The sequence below is a fragment of the Ostrea edulis genome, chromosome 5 (assembly GCF_947568905.1).
Source record: "Ostrea edulis chromosome 5, xbOstEdul1.1, whole genome shotgun sequence".
In the NCBI taxonomy this organism is placed as follows: Eukaryota; Metazoa; Mollusca; class Bivalvia; order Ostreida; family Ostreidae; genus Ostrea; species Ostrea edulis.
In genome coordinates, this window is record NC_079168.1 from 6146547 (window position 1) to 6168245 (window position 21699).

A 21699-nucleotide genomic window follows, 5' to 3' on the forward strand; every position below is an offset into this window, starting at 1 on the left:
TTGTCATATATTTATATTAAATAATGGAAATACTCTTTGCTAAATTCCCTTTAGAACTTTCATGCACAATGGCAAACATCCTTTAATGAAGCAGTATTGAGTCTGACAAGAAAACAACCTAATTAAAATTGGATCCTTTGATCCACTCCTCTGAGATCACTAGGCAAAGCTTTGCATTTTGTAACAATCTTCGGGGAGAGGATCAAAGGGTCTAATTTTATTTATATTGGATAAGCAGAGAAAAATGTCATTTATCAGCAGGTGTCTAGTTACATATAATACAATAAATGCCACATGTACATTATACTGTTTACACTTACAACTTTTCAATGGAATCTGTAGCTGCACCCCAACCCCTCTCTGAATATTCTGTAGTAATTTGAATTAGGTATCAAAAATGAGATCCATGTTTTTATAAAAATATGCCCCCAAACACTGCAATATTCGCATTTTATTTTGCTAATATTCTGTAGCATTACCCTGGACACCCCCACCCTCACCCCCCAGAAATGTTTGGATTCACCACAGAATCCAAATGATGAATGGGCATTTTAATTACATATTTTGTAACTTTTTGATGCAACATGTACATGTATATTTTGTGTGCCATGCAAGTTAAAATGTGTAAAAATCAAACAAGAAGTAAACCACGCATTCACCTTTCGAATCTATTTATAAATTCATGAGATTACTGCTATTTTAATATCTCTTAAAACCAGGTGTGTTTCCTCCTGAGCTACAAAGGCTGTATAAATAATTGAAACCAGAAGGCTAATTAATATTAGTCAGTAATTTTATTGAGCTGTAACATGGTGTAAAACAATGGTTCTGACAATCTTCTGAAGCCTGGTATATATATGGTTACCACAGCTACAGCTGTACTACTGAACACAGTGACAAATACAAAGTACTAGAAAACTAGACAATACAAGGGGACATAACTCGGGAAGTACATCGACAAATACAAAGTACTAGAAAACTAGACAATACAAGGGGACATAACTCGGGAAGTACATCGAGAAATACAAAGTACTGAAAAAAACTAGACAATACAAGAGGACATAACTCGGGAAGAACAGGAGATGTAATCATTACAATATGGTACAAATAACACAGTACATACACCATATCCCTGCAGTTGTATTTCATGAAGAAAAAAAGTCTATGATATAAAAGCTCTGATCAAAACAGTAAGCATGTAGATTGCAATGTTCATAAGAAAATTGTAAAACTGGAATCACAAATGCTCTCATTAGCATACTAATTTCAGGTTATGAATTTATTAATTTTGTTGCAAATTTTATACAATGTAGAAAAATGTTCAATATTACATGTATGCATATAATTTTTTTTTTTTTTAAATTCAGTTACAGCAAAATTTCGGGAAACTCATTATGCTGGCTATTATGAATTGGGCACCAAGTAAACAATTGCTTTACATTTAAATTTTCATAAAACTTTTCGGAAATGCAAAAATGTTTTAAAAATAACACAAAAAATGAATTAGAAAATGAAATATAGCTGGAGTAAAAATGTTTAAAAATACACACAAAAAAAATATGAAAAAAACATGAGATAATTGATCGTGTACAAGATGTACATGGATTTTTGACACCGTGGTTCTTCATCTGGCACTAATGGCAGTTGCCTTTGTTCTGATGCCATGAAATACACAAAATGTAACTGGCACTACCTGCTAATAATTAACCTAACGAACATTTAAAATTCAAATTGCAGTCCATCCAGAAATCTTTTGACTTCATTAATAAAATGTGAACTTCCTACTTGAAATTCGTTTAATTAAAAAAAAATTTCCATTTGAGGCCTTGTTAGAGACAATACCATGTTAAATATTCGGAGCTGTCGCATCACATGATGGGACCTCTGTAGGTGAAGTTGACATTAATTCCTTCACTATACTGTATGGTTTGGAAATCTCTTAACACTTAACTCATTAATTAAATGGTATGATTCACTAAGTTAAAGCTTTCTGACAAGACTGCATTTTAGCGAAAACGAAAACTTCAAATGAACTTAGGTTTCATGCTAGAAACCATGATGACATTTAGAAAAAAGTTGGGGAACATTCTAACTAATATGCTATAAATAACTAAATATAATTAATGAACATACATAATGTCATTAATGTGAATTGACGAACTTCTGTAGTGTGTTCTGAAGATGGATACGTGAACATGACAGAAAATAATCACTCCAAAAATACATAACATTATGTACAAACTTGTAACCACGACAACACCACCATAATACCCAAACAATAGTCAATATAATAATCACTGTACTGTAACTTTTAACATTTTTAGTAACTGTGCATTGGGATTTTATAACTTTTACAATGGTGACAAGTTTTGTCTGAGTATTTACACAGATATGAAATATATTCTTGCAAATTTAAAAATGTGTAAACAATTCATTAAGGATTATAGCATTATATATTGTACCTCAAGACATTAAAATACATAATCTGAAATTGTTTCGAATAAACTTGTAATAGAATTTGACAATGTGTGAAATTGCCAATATGAATACATGTATGTACAAACTGACAATATTAACAACACCATATTTATTTTAATACAAGAAAAAAAAACTTACATGTCTATACTTGACATTCACTATAGATATTTTTTTTTTAAATAAGGACCATGTGCTATTCCTAAAATGACGACTGTACAATTTCTTTGGAATTCTCAAAATTTGTTTATCACATAATGCATACAACCTATCAATCTTGCAAACATCCTACAAAAATAGTACACATCTTATATGACAATATTTACAGAGTAAATGGTTCTGATGAGTAAAAGCAATCACACTTCAGTCAATCAGGGACTCAATTCCTACGTATGACCCTGGACACGACCTTGGACCGCTTGAACAACCTTCCACAAATCCAGACGTGAAATCATCGCCGTCACTCTCGTTCCGTGTCTCTATTGCACTTCCTGCCCGTTTTAAGTCTTTCTTCACGCTTCCGCGGTATTTCTGCTCCTTCTTGATGTAGCGTTCTGAGCCGTGATTGCTTTCTCCATAACTACTGCCACTGCCTCTACGAGTCAGCTTGCTCCTTGGGATTTCTGGTTCGGGCGGAATGTCTTGTGTGCAGTATGACAATTTTGCTGCAATGTCTGCAAACAACATGAGATTGTGAGATTCCAAGAACTCAGGAAGGCTCTCGGTCTGTGAGAGAACAGAGCTGACGGAGGTTCGAGACCTATGTCTGCCACTTAGTAACTCCGCCTCCACGCTATTGCATACATCAAAGTCTGCCTTCGTGAACTCGCGGGCTCCATCCAGTTTCCATGGCATGGTCTCATCGGACCACCTCACCAGGAATTTTAAGGCCAGTCCCACACACAAGTCAATGACAGTGTTTTCTCGTTCTGGCTTGAAGTAAAACTGATGTGCGGTGCTGTTGGTGATTATGTGGTCAATATCCAGGAAGTCACGCGCAGCCCACTTGATTCGCTGGCCCCACGTCTCGTCCTTTTCATAGTAGTGTATTTTGAAGTCAAATTTATCTGTAATGAGAGAGAAAAAAATGATAATCTGAGAACAACAATTGAAGGGAAAGTAACAGTATCATTGAAATGTTCTGTTCTGGTGGGAAAATAAATCACTGAAATGTTCTGTTCTGGTGGGAAAATAAATCATTGAAATGTTCTGTTCAGGTGGAAAAACAAATCTTTGGCATGTTCTGCTTAGGTTCGAAAATGAATTTGCAGCTCATGAATTTATAATCTTCCATGTAAAAATACTAAATTATCAGTATATGATACATATACTATTATACTTTTAATTTTTTTAAATGCAATATTGAAATCTGGATGTAAACAGATTTTTCATTTAAAAAAAATTGATAATAAAAGTTTATTTATAAAAATCACATTGATGATACATATAGTGTTTATTGATATGGGCTTCTTGTTTGATTAAACCACTCGATTAAATATTCATCATTATTCACAAGAATAGTGACAAGCAAATATTGAAGTCAACTTATACCACTCTGATTACTATACCTGTCACCTTTAGGTGAACTAATTTGATATTTAATTTGGTAAGCATTTTACACTCAATAAACTTTTCATCTCTTAGTTAGCTAATAATTACTCAATCGTCTCACCTATGGAGAGTTGATATTTCAAGAATATATATTATTTTATTTATGCATCTGATTTTATGAACACCTTTTTGTTTTAAAACCAAACTTGATAAAAAAAAAAAGGCTTGAGCAGCAAAAAACTCCAGTACAAATTAGAAATGTCTGCGTTAAAGCCCGTGTCCAACTTTGTCCTTTACAAGGGAAACATAATTCTTCCTTTGACCATCTTGACAAGTAATTTCCGCCTCACTACAGAACCTATACATAGATGCGGTTTATATATTTATAACTTCTCGCCTGTTCCATGAAGGAAGTGTGCTAGGTAGTAGAAGAACAGGTCTACAAGGCTAGCTGTCAGACTGTGTCAGTAGCACAATGACACTTTTCATCGTCCTCTCCATCTGTCACATTTCCCAATTGATGAGTCATCAAATATCTAATGTTATATATTCCCCAACAATCCCAAAATGAAAAAACGACGCAATTCATACATCATCCTCAAAGAGCTTATATTTATAGCAATGGAATGCAGTTAAGACAGTTGACAACTAGCTGTCAAATCTGTAACTATAAGAGTCATAAATTCGTAATATATATATATACATATGAATTTGCTTTTCTAACTTAGTATCCAGAAGAATTTTAATCCGTTCCACACATAGTTGCATCTTATTATACGTACATCATGTAAGAAGCCCTTTAGTTCAGACTCCTTTACAGTCGGATAATATAACAGTACTTGGAAATGCCTGGTGTTCAGAACATTAGTTTCAATATTATAATGCTCTTGTGATCTTCATGTTATTGAATATTCATTGACACTCACCTGCACTACGCCATCTGGTGGCACACAGGCAGTAGGGGCCACGACTCCCAACAACCAAAAGGGCTAGCTTCAAGTGTTGCTTCCCCTGTAAAAAATAAATAAATGTATATTCAGTACATATAGCTTTAATAAAGCACTTTGAAAGTTTACCTTTTGGAATGCCATACTTATTTTCAATGTAAAAATGTTTAGGGATTATATCTCACGGTCTCAAAACATAATGTTATACAGAGATTTGTAGAATTGATTGCATGGGCTTCCGCACAACTAAACTAAAACAAATATATATCATAGTGAATATATTCCTATTCTTGCTTTAGAGCTGAAGCTGCAGGGTATTCTAATTTCTACTGAAATTTAATTTAATGTTATAGACTTGAAAAATACTATTACGATTTTCCCAGCACTATTAATGTTTGTGCATTTATGATCAATTTACTTTGAGAACACTCTGGTATATAGATTCTTTTCTTGACTATTTTCCTTTTGTATATTCACTATAACCTTACTAGTATGCAATTATTTGAAAGTTATTTTTTTCCTGGCAAATTAAAACTACCAGTTGTTGTGAAATGGGGGGGTGATCTCTTGTTAACCCTATTGAATTTCTGAGACATGGGTCACCCTAGGTGTAAGAATTTAATCAAACCCTTTTTATCAATCAACTTTTCACAGAAAATGTATGGAATGTTCTGAGTCACATTACACCTATACGCTAAATCAAAAATATTTGCATGCATGTACAAAAAAGTACACTTGTTTTTCAAATCTGTTAATCAATCTTCTGGCCTGCATGTAGTGGATATTTGAATTAATCACAACAGTAAAATTGTAAAAGTGTGCAGTATTTTATCATGTTTATGAAATGTGAAGGATTTTAGTTCTCATCTATAAATGTACATATTTATATATACGTATTACAGCTAGTACACAATAAAAAGTACTCTATCGCACCCCGGGTGATAAAATCTAGAAATGCTCCACTGACCTGCATTACAGGGCACAATGAAGAAACTTACATCAGTTTAAGTATATAGAATAAATTTAACGACCTTCATTTCTCCTTGAGGATTTCAATCTAGAAACGTCATTCGAATATTTTTATATTCCCCTTCATATATATATATACGAAACTAAACTGTGATTTATGCCCTGTATCATATTTAAACGCCTAATTTTTTAGAATTATAAAAGCTGAATTTATATATATAACGATGAATGTATCTTTAGAAAGCAGTTTGTCCCTTGAATAATAGCATGCTTTATATGTATATTCGACATGCCTTTTGGCACAATTTGTTCATAATCAAGCTATTTTTTTCTGCAAGCCATTGTACCATTTACCAACTCATTACTTACAATACAAATTAACTTTAATGGACTTTTCTTTTTATAAAAGTCAACCAAAACTAAACTCTTAAATCATTTGTATATTCATGTAAATAAGGCACGTCTTGAATATATGTTTACCTTACACAGTTTATAGATTATTACACGGTATCACCAGCACAAACAAATTATGCAAGGAAACGAAGAAATCAGGTACTTAATCATTTAATGAGATTAATTCTGAATTCCTGAACCCATTTAACTAATCATATATTAGCATGTCCGTGTGAGGACCCTCTTCATCTTATATCCACTGGTTTATTCCATTCCATGACTGTCCACAGAAAACCGAGATAAAAGATAGAAAAATAATTTAAGCCTTAATTGTGAATTTCCTACAGGCCGTTTATTTTACATTAAACGCTGAATTCCCTTTGATGGAGGGATTTTTCACCTTGTGACCTCTGAGTTATTGATTTGACCTTGCTATACAGGTAACACGGTACAGATCTTTGTTCCAATCTCATTAGCATCCCAGCATATTATTAACATAAAATAGAAATTAATCTTCGATGAAATGATTGTCAAGTGATTTCAATTGGGAACTGCAGACAGGCGGAGACAGTGTCTGATTTCGGATTTATGCAACATGTACGTCAATAAAGCAAAACTGACATTTACTTGAACTTGGTTTTATGTAATCAAATAACAATTTATGATTCCAAAAAATTAATTCCTAATTAGATAAGCTTCATTTGCATCAACAGTTGTTCTGACGTGTGATTGGCAGGTGACAATTTTCCTGATTTTTCCACAATATACTGGTTATTTCCCGACTTTAACAGTAACAAGGAAACTTGTAAAGACTAATACTGCTCAATACTGACTGGAGATCAACTTCATATTGACATATTATCAGTGATAATCATATCATTTCTGTTGTTGTTTTAACAAATTTTATTGTAACAGATGACAGGCAATTATATCGCTTGGGTTCAAATTTACTACATGTATTACTAATTAGAGTATTAGTATACTCGATAGCTCTACATTTCCTGTTCAAAACTTCTGGTTATCCAGTCTTATGTAAAGTGCGGCCTAATCTCTTTAGGCCTCATTTGTACGGAAATTCACTGATGTATAATGTAGGAACATTAACATTTTTGATGCATGTGTTGTACAGGCACCAACGTTTCCTTACTCATCAATTAACATTAATTAATTCCACCTTAGACATGAAACTTCTCAATTCCCTGCATGTTCTACCATCAAATATCAAGTGGAGATGCAATAGACTATACTAGCTGTCATGTGGTGAGTTCATGCCTGCAGATTTAATTTTCACATTCCTTTCAAGCATTCATATTTTACTATCTACATAATGCCAGTACCTATACGTCTACCTATACATAATGCTGGAACCTAAATCCTTCAGATTTGCTGCTTATCAAGGAATAGTACAATCAGACAGGGTTTTTATTTTTAGCATTTCTGGAATGTGCCAGGGGACTAATAGCTTTATAAAAATTGAAAAATATCAAAAACACATTATATATATTTACTTATATTTAACACAATGAAATATTGAACTATTTCCCTGTTGTTTTAATCTTTAAGTAACACTAACATTCAAGGGACCTTCCCGGGAGTGTCTGATACATGCATATATCAGCAATTCCAAATCTATCTGTGAGATATCTGACATTCTTTGTATAAACTCATAAACTCTCATCACATACTAGTAGTTTGAATGCAAATCACCCCCCCCCCCCCCCCCTCCCAAATTACTTTGTTCTTGTGCAGGTGCTTTCACGGGTCAGTGACTGTACACGGATCTCTATGACGTGGCTGTGACAGGGCCGACCTGGACAAATGACCATCGGTCATTGCTCCCTGACTTCCAGGCCTGAATTTACTCAATGTTACAATCAGATATAGGAGACATTACCGACACATGCCCGAGTGACTGCTCGCCTGAGGGTTCTGACTCCGTCTTTGTGAAGTAACTGTAGAATCTGTGATGTGGTCTGGACTACATTTATAGATACGTACATATAGATATGGACTACCCTTAGTCCTCTCCTAACACCACACAATAATCTAAGGATTTTGAGTCATAATTCTGTACTGTCATCTCTAAGTACTGCTGAATATTCATGAACTGTTTTACCAAAGTTCACTGAACTCTTACTGAACTTTTTACTTAAATCTACTGGTGAAAAAATCAAATATATCTCGAATTCAGTTCATTGATCAAAAATCTTTTCTTCCTTTGAAAGCTAGGCTTTCCTTGATCACACGACAATTTAAGTGTAACGTCAAAGACACGTACTATCAACTTGATTATTTTCTTACATTTATGTGTACACATGTAATACATATATATACTAATGCCGGACAGGTGTAATGATTTGCTTATACTACAATAAAAAGCAAAAATACGGTCCATTCAAGCCAGACTAGGTAGTGGATCATTACCTCCCCCCCCCCCCCCCCCCCCCTCCCAAGTTGTAAGCTCCATTGTGTGGAGACAGTCCCACTAAGTACTTACATCATACTCTCGATGTTCCACCACCGGAAGCAGACAGGCTATCGGTCTGTTGGAACTGATGTGACGGACTTGGATTCCAGACGGAATTTCCAGATTGGAACAACTTGGTCGGAATGACCAGCACTCTGTTATTGCAGTCCGTAAATAATTCACAAGCCTGATCAAAAATAAAATGCTAAATGAATATCTTGGATTAGGCTATCATCAACTCACTGTTATAAAATAATTCCATTGGTTACACAAATTAACCTCTAATGCTGAATTTCAAACTTTCCACGAGGAACTTAAAATTGTAATGCAACTAATATTGAAAAATTCTACAAAAATTTCCATTTTATATGATATTTAGAAATATGTGTGTGTAGTTTTTATTTTTTACCTTTGGCTGTTACAGATGTACCCCCTCATTCGTCCAGATTCCTCTTTCTGTTTGGTAGGTGGAAAACTCTCCGAGTTGGATAAAATATCAAATAATGAGGCGGAGGTACGGAAGGGTTTGTCCGCCGTCGACGGTCGGAGCCACAAGGATGGATTGGCCTTGGACTCACCTAACAACTCACATCGGAGCTTCATGGTCAAGTGGTGACCATAGCCATCCACATCGAAATTCAGTCTTATATGTTGATTTATCACAGTATGTAAGGGAAGCCCAATGCCCACCCCATTATTTTTAGCCATCACTATGCACTCTGTGGCATTTCCTGCAGGATTTGTGATCACTTCCTTGCCAAAGAATCCGTGCTTTTTGGTTGTGTGTACAATGAGTCCCACGTTAAGATTTATCCTGTCTCCTGGGCAGTACGGGAAGGTGGCCATTGCCCGTGAGCCCTGTGGGATGGGCCACGACCATTTCTTTCCATGTCGCACTAGCTGTTTTTCTAGTCTCTCGGTCTCGGTTTGAAAGTTATCCTGGTACGACAGGGAGAGTTTAACATCGAGGATTTTGACCTTTTTGGACACTCTGTTCCTGAAGATCTCCAGTGAAGTGATTCCGACAGACAGCGTCTTTGAGGCTGCCTGTCTCAGAATGTCACTGGAGACTTGTTTTTCTAGAATGCTGCTTGCCTCCATTTTATGGTCCTTGGTATCTTCAATAGCCATTTAGCTGTGAGTTTGTTTTATTCCACACAGATGTGCTTGGATGTGCAATAAATGCTGAAATGATAAAATCAAATCTTAGAGTTTGAATTTGTAGTGGATAAAAATTGCATAACATATTATATATCACTATGATGCACCTGTGTGACTGCATTAATGAAATACTTTTAAAATACTGGTTGGGATGGTCCATTAAAATAAAGTAAACAGGTCTATGTTGATATTTAGCCTTTATAGCAGATTAGGAATACAGATATAATTATGTAGATTTACTGTTCCATAAAAAAAAATCAATCAGTTTTAATATATAAAATTCATTTTGATTTCAACTCTCTAACACTGGTCAATAAGTCAGTCGGTACAAACCTGCCAACAATTTCACCTTTGAAAATCCTAATTAATCAATATTCCATTCATTAACAGATATCAAAAGTTTTGAAGAGAATCCACAGGATACAGCAGGAGACTGCAGAATTCCAGATCAGTGCAAGACAGCTCTGTCACTGATAGACCAACTGTCACACTGTTAGCAGACGCAAAGAATCGCGAGAGACGTCTGCTCGTCAGGACTAACGACCAGAAAGGTGTCATTCATATGAATACACAACACTTTTATTTGACAAGAGAAAATTTCCGGGACACCTCGGTGTAAGTCATGTGACTGACATGGATCATCATTTGGAAATAAAAATGTTGTGTAATGACGGAGGTTTAATTTAAAATTCAGATGACCATTCGCTCTAGTGACCTGGTCAGTAGTTCCTTTCTCTCCATACAATACATATCTGGGTCTTTGTTCACTGGAGCAATCAGCTGTTGTATGAAGCGATTAATCAAACACCCTTAAAAGAATTGTCCTGTAGTTTTTTTTCTTCTATTAAGAAAGTTTGTCCTTCAACATTTAAATCTATTGAAATTAACACATCCACAGTATATACTAACATGTGGTTGACCCAGCAAAGTTTAATTTTCACTGCCTTAACAGGTCCTTTACGCTGTTCCCCTCCTTGAAAAACTAATCTAAGAATGAGGTGCAGACTCCCTAGATTAAAGTCCCATCCAGTATGGGTGCTGTTTAGATGAGGATCAATTTACAAAGGCAGCTACTGTGAGGAAGTTCAAGTTCATAACAGAATGAATCACAGCAATCTGGCTACTGAGTTAAACCACATTGTGACAATGGACAAGAGATATTGCCAATATATATTAATTTTATTAATATCAAATGAGTTTTTTCCCTCTAGACATGATAATCATCCAGTGTCCTCTAGATTTCTAACTGTTATCTTTGTCAAGATTTCAACTTCAGTCTGTGGTTTGGCAAAGCCCAACTATAAATCAAAGGCGAAGGAGTTTGAATATGAAAAAAACAAATCTGACAGCATTTTTCTAGAACTTGATTTATAATGGGCACCTTTCTAATCATTCAAAATGGGAAAACTACACCACGAAATGAGAATCTGCAAAATACACATATCAGATGTTGTTTATTCTCTGATAAACCTACCTCAAAACTGACCCTTTATTATCTGTTTTGCATCAGAAGATGAGCGATTGACGTAATCGCCCAGTACAAGACATCATACATGTACTTTTCTGCTGTCTGGAGGTAAATGTTGTGTCATACTCCGCACAATTTTTTTTGGTACAGATCTGGGATCATGGACCCGAGAAACACAATACAAAAAGACTGGCTTGATCCCCACGAAAAGCCCTGAACATATTTTACACAGTACTGTAAAAGGATATACAAAAAGGTGTTTACATCTTTTAGAAGACAATTTACACAACTGCAAAGTAATTCAGCAAAGTTGGAAAATTATAGAACTTTACACCTATAAAACAATTCTGAAGAAACGTATAGTTAAAAGCTTGTTTTTCCATCTCCTGTTTTGGTTTGGTAAAATCAAAATAGTAAATAAGTCGGGATACGGAGGACCTAGATTAAAGGTGAGACAGGAGAGCGTGACTGGAACCCTATGTGTTTGTATACAGGTACCCCTTGTGTTTATCTACATACCTATCATTATGGACTAATATACCAATGTAATTTCTTTTGTACGGCAATTGAAACCAGCGTGTCACCAACATACAAAAGTAACTCTAAATGCATGAACACATGTTGTTAGTTCTGTAACATATCTGTAAAAGCTGCAGGATTCTTACTCCATAATTAACTACACGTCTTATTTTATACTTGTTTTCTAGAAACTAACCCTCCATTATGGTTTATGCATTTCTTTGTATGATAGTAAAAAATATTAGCCTTCATTTCCACCGAGCCGACAACTAGTCATTAAAACATGTAATATTTAGAACCAGGTGGAACAAATGCAGAAATTACAGGACAGCTTCTGTAATATGCAAAATTGCTGTACAATTATGCATTAAATGCAAATGAGAAAAGTGCAGCATTGAACGACCTTGCAAATTCCACTGGACAGCTTCTGTAATATGCAAAATTGCTGTGCAATTATGCATTTGCAAACTGAGGTAAGTGTGTATCGTCAACCGACCTTGCAGTGATGAAAAGGGACATAAATTTGTATATGTTTGCTGTATGAAGTTAAATTTCCTTCACTGAAATAAAATATTGTTTAAAATGGAATTCAATAATAAATCCCTTTTAACCAATTTGTTGTTTATACTTGCTATAATGATAATAGTTGGACCTATTTAGTGGACATTTGAGTGGATCACCAAGGGGAAAATGTTTCCACAATTCTAATTTTATGTGACATTTAAATTGACTCCTGCTTTAAAGCTTAAAGAATAACAATACAGAGAGAATGAAATTCAATATCAGCAACACCTCTCCCTCATGTCCATAAAGAGGCCAACAATAAAAACATCTTTGGTTATATGACCTATTGAAACTGCATGATCATGCACCCCCCCCCCCAAAAAAAAATTGGGTGAGTTTTGCAAAAATGTTTTTCTTTTGTTTTTTAAGAGTCAGCTTAATCTGTGGTTTTCTGTACTCTTCTGGTTCTAGAGAAGAAGAAACAAATCCTAAACAACACTAGGATATTGCTGATCATTTTGACAATTTTGATTAATTCTCCTGGTTCCTGAGAATACACATGCATACATGTATGTACTACAGCTTTTGTTCTTTCTTTGTCCTTCATTTTTTCTTTTTAGAAACTTGCACCTTATCCATTCATTTGAACCTTATATCTGAGAATGTTTTGTGGAAAATTTGTTTGGAATTGACCCAGTGGTTCTTGAGAAAAACTTTGAAAATGTGAAAGTCTATACAGAAATGTTCAAACTCCAAATTGACAACAGACAATTTTAATGAGAAAAGCCTCTTAAGTGATTGAGTTAAAATTCAACACCCCGTACTACTGACCCACCAGCTAGATGTACAAGTCTGCAACACAAAACGAACAATTTCTTAATGATGGCCTTAAGTATGACCTTGATGAGTTTGCTCAGTGAGCCTGCAGTCAGGAGGTCAATCTAAGCTTAGTACCGCTGGCACCGAACAATTCCTTTTTGTAACATTTTCCAAATAAAGATTAAGTTTCAGTAAACACGATACTTTTAAATTCGAATGAGAGGATAGAATGTCAACACAATTGGCTATACAGGTCCTTGACCATTAATAGTGTATCTATATTGTGAACAAAACTGACCGCTTCACATCAGCTGTGACTAAAACTTGATGTAAAAGACATAACAGTCTTACAATATGACACTGCGAATTGTCTTATTTACACATACAAGTATTAAATCAAGATGAAAAATACGAATAGATTGCATTCTCTAACCTTCACTTACGAATTTCCACATTGTTTGATAGACTTTCTCTATAACCTTCACTTACGAGTTTCCACATTGTTTGATAGACTTTCTCTACATAAACCTTCACTTACGAGTTTACACATTGTTTGATAGACTTTCTCTATAACCTTCACTTACAAGTTTACACATTGTTTGATAGACTTTCTCTATAACCTTCACTTACGAGTTTACACATTGTTTGATAGACTTTCTCTAACCTTCACTTACGAGTTTACATATTGTTTGATAGACTTTCTCTATAACCTTCACTTACGAGTTTATACATTGTTTGATAGACTTTCTCTATAACCTTCACTTACGAGTTTACATATTATTTGATAGACTTTCTCTATAACCTTCACTTACGAGTTTACACATTGTTTGATAGACTTTCTCTAACCTTCACTTACGAGTTTACACATTGTTTGATAGACTTTCTCTACAACCTTCATTTACGAGTTTACACATAGCTGTATTCAACTAAATTTGTTAAAGTAACATATTATAATTATTCATTTCCCAGTATTCTTGTAGAGTTGATTTTTACATCACAACTTTTGACAGAAGTTCAATTTCAAAATGTCTATCTACATGTAGGAGCTTATGAGTGATTGAAGATAAAAATTCACAAATTTTGACAGAAGTTCAATTTCGAAATGCTTATCTACATGTACATATGTAGGAGTTTACCAGTGATCAAAGATAAAAATTCACAAACTTTGACAGAATTTCAATTTCGAAATGCATATCTAGGAGTTTATGAAGTGAAGATAAAAATTCTGAGTAAAATCGTATGCACTCTTAAATTTATTCCCTAAGCTAGTGCGTATAGTACAATTCATTCCCTACGTGTATATAAGTACAAATAGATATAGTACAATTCATTCCCTATGTGTATAAGTACAAATATAGATATGCCGTTATCTCTCCCCAAAATTTAGGTCATCAGAGCAAATATGCCTTCCACTAGGTCATCTAATGTTCAGGTGGTTTACAGGTATCCATCAATGTAAAATATGTCTGATTCTTCAAACGAATTCATTCTGTAGATGACCGATGACCAACATGGTCAGCCTCGGTCCAGATAGCAATGGACACCTGGTCAAGGTAACCAAAAGACAATCAAAACATTATTATAACCACCTGCTATTCACGTGCATACACCCAAAAGTTGGGAGGCTTTTTTTTGCCCCCCCCCCCCTCCTAAATATGAGTTCTTTATAAATCGACAGTTTATTTTTTTTTATCATGTAATTCAACATGTGAATTAAAAACTTAAAATTAAATGTGCTTTAAGAATTAAAAATTTTCACCCAAAGTAATAAGTTAATTACTCATACCTGTAACATTAACATTAATTACAAGAAATTTGTAGATGATATACATTTTTAGGTTAACCTTTCTTTTTATAATGAATGTATATATGTACTCAAAAAGGTGAATCTGCCCACAATTGTATATTTGTAGAAGGAAATTAATCTTTCTTTGTAAAACTTAACAAGGATATATGTCACTCCAATGGATCCTATTTAGTATTACCACAAGGATTGATATTAACCAAATAAAGAATATCATTCTTTGTTAAGAACAAAGAGTAAAACTTACACATAAATATATAACAAAGACTTTAATACATGTATAATATAAAATTACCATAACACAAAATTGCTTACATATAAAGCTTTCATTACCAAGGCTACGAACAAGCCTGTGCTTTCAACAAGTTCAAACTTGTAATTATAGCCACAGGTCAGCAATGTACAAATGTAATATCTTTCAATGGTCAATCTGATAATAGACAACCAGCTGTCATGTTTTGACCAACAGGGCATAGACAGTCTCATGAACTAGTTTAAACCGCTTCTCCCAGATGACCACACTGACAACCCATGTGATGAATGTGTGATCTCTACAGAAGGGGACGCATACCTGCAGTCTCACTTATACCGGACACTGGCCGCTAAATATAGACAGAATAATTAATACTGCCCTACTTTGTCTGAATCAAATGCATATATATATAATATATATATATATATATATATATAATCCAAATAGAAAGAGTTGATATCACACAGTCAAAATAATTCAATAAAAAAGCAGGAAAATATACAGTTCCAAAATATATTTAAATCACTAGCGCTTTCTGGATTTTAACATCCATCCTCAGGTGAATCCAGAAAGCGCTTAAGTGATTTAAATATATTTTGGAACTGTATATTTTCCTGCTTTTTTATTGAATTATATATATATATATATATGTGTGTGTGTGTGTGTGTGTGTGTGTAGTACAAAGAAGCCCAAAAACAACAGTACACTATAGAACAGCGTTAATGTATGCAAAACTTTTCTTTACAACATCACTTGTGTCAAAAGATTACAAATTTCATTGTCCAACAAACCTTAGATTGTGACATTTGGATTGTTCTTATCAATCAACTGCAGGAAACACTTAAACTATTGCAGAATGAAATGACAAATTAACTTGTGATTTTTTATGCTTAAATAAATTCAATGCATCCACCAAAATAAGCTAAAAGCTTGATGGAGCATGGTAACTCAGATTTTTTAGTCATCATCAATACATGTCAAATCTAAAATCATGTCAACTTATTACCAGTGTCTGAATCTCGATCACTTTGCAATTTCCAGAAAAAAGAAAAAGGAGTGACTGCATGCATGTGCTTCATACGATTCAAACTTTTCAGAATAATTAAATTCAAACTGAAACTTATGTTAATGCTTACCACAAAATGGGGAAAAAACCAAACAAGATCTGTTTATGAAAAATGTTGAGACTCAATGGCAACAAAGAAACAATAGGAAAAAAAATCATTCACCATTCAAAATTACGAGTAAGGTTAAAGTTTTGGTTAAAATTTTAAAATTTGGGTCAAACTCCTAAGTCAAGGTCAAATACCATATGGTATCAAATGAAAGGCCTTATGTCATAAGGAATCTATAATATACAAAACATGAAATTCGTACCCTAAATAGTTCAGGAGATATTGCCTAGCTTAACTTTTCTTAAAAGTAGGTCAAACTCCAAGGTCAATGTCACAAGGTGAAAAACTTGGTACCAAAAGAAAGGTTGTCTCACACAGAATGCACAACTGCCCTATCACTCATCATTCAAATTAAGCTACGACTGCCCTATCACTCATCATTCAAATTAAGGTACGTACTAGCATGGTTAATGTTTTGGACAGACAGGACAAAAACAATAAGCTCTCTGACCTTTGATACAAGGGTAAAAAAAAAACCTCTTCAACATCAAAACGTTATTGAAATGCCTTGAATAAAATCGACTTGAACTACTTCTATGATCATATCTCAACAAGGAAAACCTTGATTTTATCATAAAAGTACATGTAAAGTGTAATAGTACATTGACGCAGCTAGACGATCATAAAACAAAGATTACATAATAATCAGCATTGTGTGCATTATCTCCCTTTGTTTCAGATACAGTAGTTACTGTAAAGTTGATCATGGCAAACAAAAGATCAGGCAGATTAAAGGGTCTTTTATATTTTTTATACTAATTAAGCTCTAGCAGGCATTTATTCATAAACCTGGCACATACACCCATAATCAGACAGGTTCATTCAATGTGTGTAACAGAGTGAAGGGACTAAAACATAATGGTAGTACATGTATTACCCAGTATCAAACAAATCTAAATTCTGTCTTGGAAAAAAAAAAAATGAAAACAACTTTATTGCAGTGTTTACAGATGATAGATGTAAATTTGCTTGGTCATTTGGGATTTCCCCTGCGTCATGATAATAAGCATTTTGATGGGATGCCTAATGCTTAATCGGTCAGTTGACAGGTTAACTAGGGTTTAAGTCTTTGAAGTAACATTAATATTACGACTATGTGTCACAGTTAAGCCATACAGTACTGCACCTGTGAGTTTTACATGCATTAAATTATAGTAATGACTGATTAATCAGGTAATATGATGAATAGATTGATTTACTAAACCCGATTTAAATAATAAGATGAAACTGATTACATTATAATAATTGATTTAGTGACCAAATTCAACCCGACCTGGTATGTATTTTGCAGTCAAAGTAATGTATTATGTTTAAATTTTCAATACTGACGTCTCTAGGTACTCAATAGCACAGAACATCTACTTGCATGTCCATGCACTCTGTTGACCAAATTAAGACGACCTTGTTTACTTGACCAAACATCAGGTATTCTGTACGTGCACACACTGCAAATCTCTCAGTGTCAATTTCCCACAAGAAATATTTAGTCTCTGTTTTATGTCCTATAAATAGCCACATACAACAAGTATTTAAGTCCACTATATTTTATGTGCTATATATATCACACTGCCGGTCAAGCAACATATTTGTTGAGTTAGCAAATTATGGCTGACAGTAATTAACTGACCAAACTATCACTCCAATACCAATCTAAGAAGACCATACTCTATTTATTCATATATTAACATCATGAACACTTGCTGAAATTCATAAATGTAAACATTATAAGATTTAATTTTCTCTCAGAGGAGGAGGGGGGGGGGGGGGGGGGGGGGCAAATATTGGGTAATTAATCACGAATATGTAGATGTTAATGCTGGAAGTTGATATTTATATTTCATTGTATCAGCACATAAATTGCAATAAAATAATGTTTTTGTTCATAGAACTACTACATAATTAAACTTGATCCATACTGTTTTTCAGAATATTACTTAGGCCTAGTTTCCAAGTTTGAGAGTGTCAGAGATGACAAAATTTAGAAAGTATATTTCATTGAAAACTAAATACAATTCTATTTTTTAACTTTCATGTATTGAACATTAAAGTTTATGTTAAAGTGGGGGAAATGGGATTTAAAACACATCAATATAAAGTGTCTTCATACCATTGTAATTTCAGATGTGTCGATCTCTATACTTTACACTTAGTAGTCTTACAAAAGAAAACACAGTCTTATATTATCCTACTGATGGTAGACCTGCAGTTAATGTATAATGATCAATTTTAATCCAGGTCCATGGATAAGAAAAATCTCTGGAGATTCAATTTTAATCATGGCATTGCAAGCCCCCCTCATTCAGCTTTGGGTGTAGGGAAAATAATCATGAGAGATATATGCACTAAGAAAGAATGTATAATTTCCGTAATGCATTTATAGAAAGCATTTACTGTATATTAGACCAGGGACCTATATACTACATATATATATAGGTCCCTGATTAGACTAACACAATTTGAAAGAAACAAAACATGCAGATAGATCATTTGAATTTGATTTTACGAACAACACCAGGTGTTTTCATTCAGTGTAATGTAACAGTTCAAAACAAAAGTTCAGTCCATGAGCTGGTAGATTGTAGTTTGAATGAGTTGACATTGTAAATGACGATACGTAAACAAACATCCCCGGTACCCAGGTAAACTCTGTCGAGTCAAAGCCTGATATAAACTATGTTCTAATCACAGAAATCTAAACAAATCTAAAATACTTACCGATTTATTCATGTTTACTCTTTGTTCTTTCCCTAGTTTCTGTTTCCACTGGTAACTGCAATGGGTTCTTAATCCGAACTTTAGTAATCACTTCCGGTGGCGCTTTTCACAGGTGTAATTTTCAAACAGTGAGTCACGTGGTGTAGGTGTATACAGGTATGCGGTGGGTTGGTACAATCCCAGGCCAGCGTTTCACAGTACGCGTTTATCATCACATATTCAATCAAACTACCATGGACAATTTAAAGAATTATACTCTAAATTTGTCACCAAACATTGAAACTGGATTTTGTAGTACTTATTTTTAAAAAAAAAAAGCTCAATGTAAAGTGGTAAATTAACCCATTGCATGACTTCATTCTAGACAATGTTTCATAGCAATTTTTTATGACCCACTACACTATATCTCTATATGAGAGAGAGAGAGAGAGAGAGAGAGAGAGAGAGAGAGAGAGAGAGAAATGGGATTCGACACCCCCCCCCCTAGATCTCTTATAGTAAGGTTATATAGATTCGTGACAATGTAGGTGTGGTGGTCTGAATTACTTATGCAAGAATTAGTTACGTGTGGTGATCTGAATTAGCTACATGTGATGAAATAAATTAGATGGAATAAATAAGTTACATGTTACGAGATAAATTAATTAGTTACATTCAAGAAGATGGCGATCAATCTGACTAAAGTACAGACCTATATTATTGTATATCTGTACTTTAGTCAGATTGGCATGGTGATATAAATTATAATTACGTTCGAGGATTTAAATTAGTTACGCATGGTGATATAAATTACTTACGCATGGTGACATAAATTAGTTACGTGTGGTGACATAAATTAGTTACGTGCGGTGATATAAATCAGCGTTGTGACATAAATTAGTTACGCGTGGTGACATAAATTAGTTACGTGTGGTGACATAAATTAGTTACGTGCGGTGATATAAATCAGCGTTGTGACATAAATTAGTTACGCGTGGTATTAGTTACGCGTGGTGACATAAATTAGTTACGTGTGGTGATATAAATTAGTTACGCGTGGTGACATAAATTAGTTACGTGCGGTGATATAAATCAGTTACGTGCGGTGATATTTAGTCCATAACAAACCACATAACTAGTGATATGCTACCACTGCCCCCCCCCCCCCCCCCCCCCCCTTCCGTCCGACCCCTTCCGTCTGCTCTCTGCAAATATTTTGTGATGTAATTAACAATTTTAAAACTTTAGAATATTGACATCAAACATTTTATTTAATGTGACTAACAAAGTCTACAAGCCCAATGGACTTCTTGATTTTTGATTTTCACTGACCCGACCTTGAGATTCACTGGCCTCGGTATTCGGGCCACTGAGTTTTCGTGAAGACTTCGAGAGTGAGGCTGGGTCGGCCTATGTTACAGAGTTCACAGAAAGCCATAGTTGATATCAGGATGAAAGATTTGTTTGTTCATAAGGATTTTTCCTGTTTGTAAACATTTCTGCGACATGACATAACAGTTTCTATATGCAGGGGAAATCGGTTTTTTGTTGTGTTTTTGGTTCTTTTTATTATTATTATTATTATTATTACATTTTCAAAGTGGATTACTGTAATTTATCCATTGAATAAAACTGATATTTTCACTAGTGACGTAATGTTATGCATCACTATACATCCTTTAAGATTTATAAACATATCATAAAACAAACAAATATGAATGTAATAAACAGAAAATCAAATGTTTTATAGCTGGATACGGGATTTATTTCACTCGAAATTTAAGACAGGGTCTTTATATATATATATATATATATATATATATATATATATATATATGTGTGTGTGTGTGTGTGTGTGTGTGTGTGTGTGTGTGTGTGTGTGTGTATAAAGCACTAAATAATCACAACTAGGTACTGAAAATTTTCGCCCCAGGCCGGGGTCGAACCAGCGACGTACGGCACCCACCGCGAAAATTTTCAGTACCTAGTTGATTATCACATGTATCGTTTAGATCCTAGGGGTAAACGTAAGGTTGGGTATTATAATTGTTTGTTTGTGCTTTATATATATATATATATATATATATATATATATATATATATATATATATATATATATATATATATTTAAAAACCCTGCCTTTACTCGATCGTGAAATAAATTTCATATTCAACTATAAAGCATTTATATGCACTACGTTTTAACGACGGAGCCTATGCCAATGTAGAATTGAAAAATAGACCCGACCCGTGATAAAAAAAAAAAAAAACCACCACTCCAGCAAACTGTATTACTTGATTTACTATGCAAGATAAAAAGTAATTATTGATCAACATCTTAACTCTATTTTGAAAATAAAATTATTCAAAAATTGGTAAAAACCGAAATTCCAAAATGAATCTTTCGTTATCCAATGAGCAGTACGTAATAATAATGTAATATTATTAATAATAATAATAGCCTTTACCTATCCAGGATAACACAAATTAGCATAATATA

General features: G+C 34.0%; 1 protein-coding gene across 4 annotated transcripts; it reads right to left on the minus strand.

The window, feature by feature from the left end:
• Nucleotides 1-775: 775 nt before the first annotated feature.
• LOC125649550 (uncharacterized) lies at nucleotides 776-19347 on the minus strand. Of its 4 annotated transcripts, none has more exons than XM_048877164.2 (5): nucleotides 19221-19347; nucleotides 9212-9987; nucleotides 8833-8989; nucleotides 4953-5037; nucleotides 776-3542 (listed from the first exon to the last, which is right to left on the minus strand). In XM_048877164.2, exons 2-5 carry the CDS (start codon nucleotides 9931-9933, stop codon nucleotides 2839-2841), a joined length of 1668 nt encoding a protein of 555 aa, XP_048733121.2. In that variant the 5' UTR covers nucleotides 9934-9987; nucleotides 19221-19347; the 3' UTR covers nucleotides 776-2838. The 4 variants fall into 4 exon arrangements, with proteins under 4 accessions (XP_048733121.2, XP_048733120.2, XP_048733124.2 ...); XM_048877163.2 differs by lacking the exon at nucleotides 19221-19347 and adding an exon at nucleotides 10297-11333; XM_048877167.2 differs by lacking the exon at nucleotides 19221-19347 and adding an exon at nucleotides 10873-11150.
• Between the last annotated feature and the right edge of the window lie 2352 nt (nucleotides 19348-21699).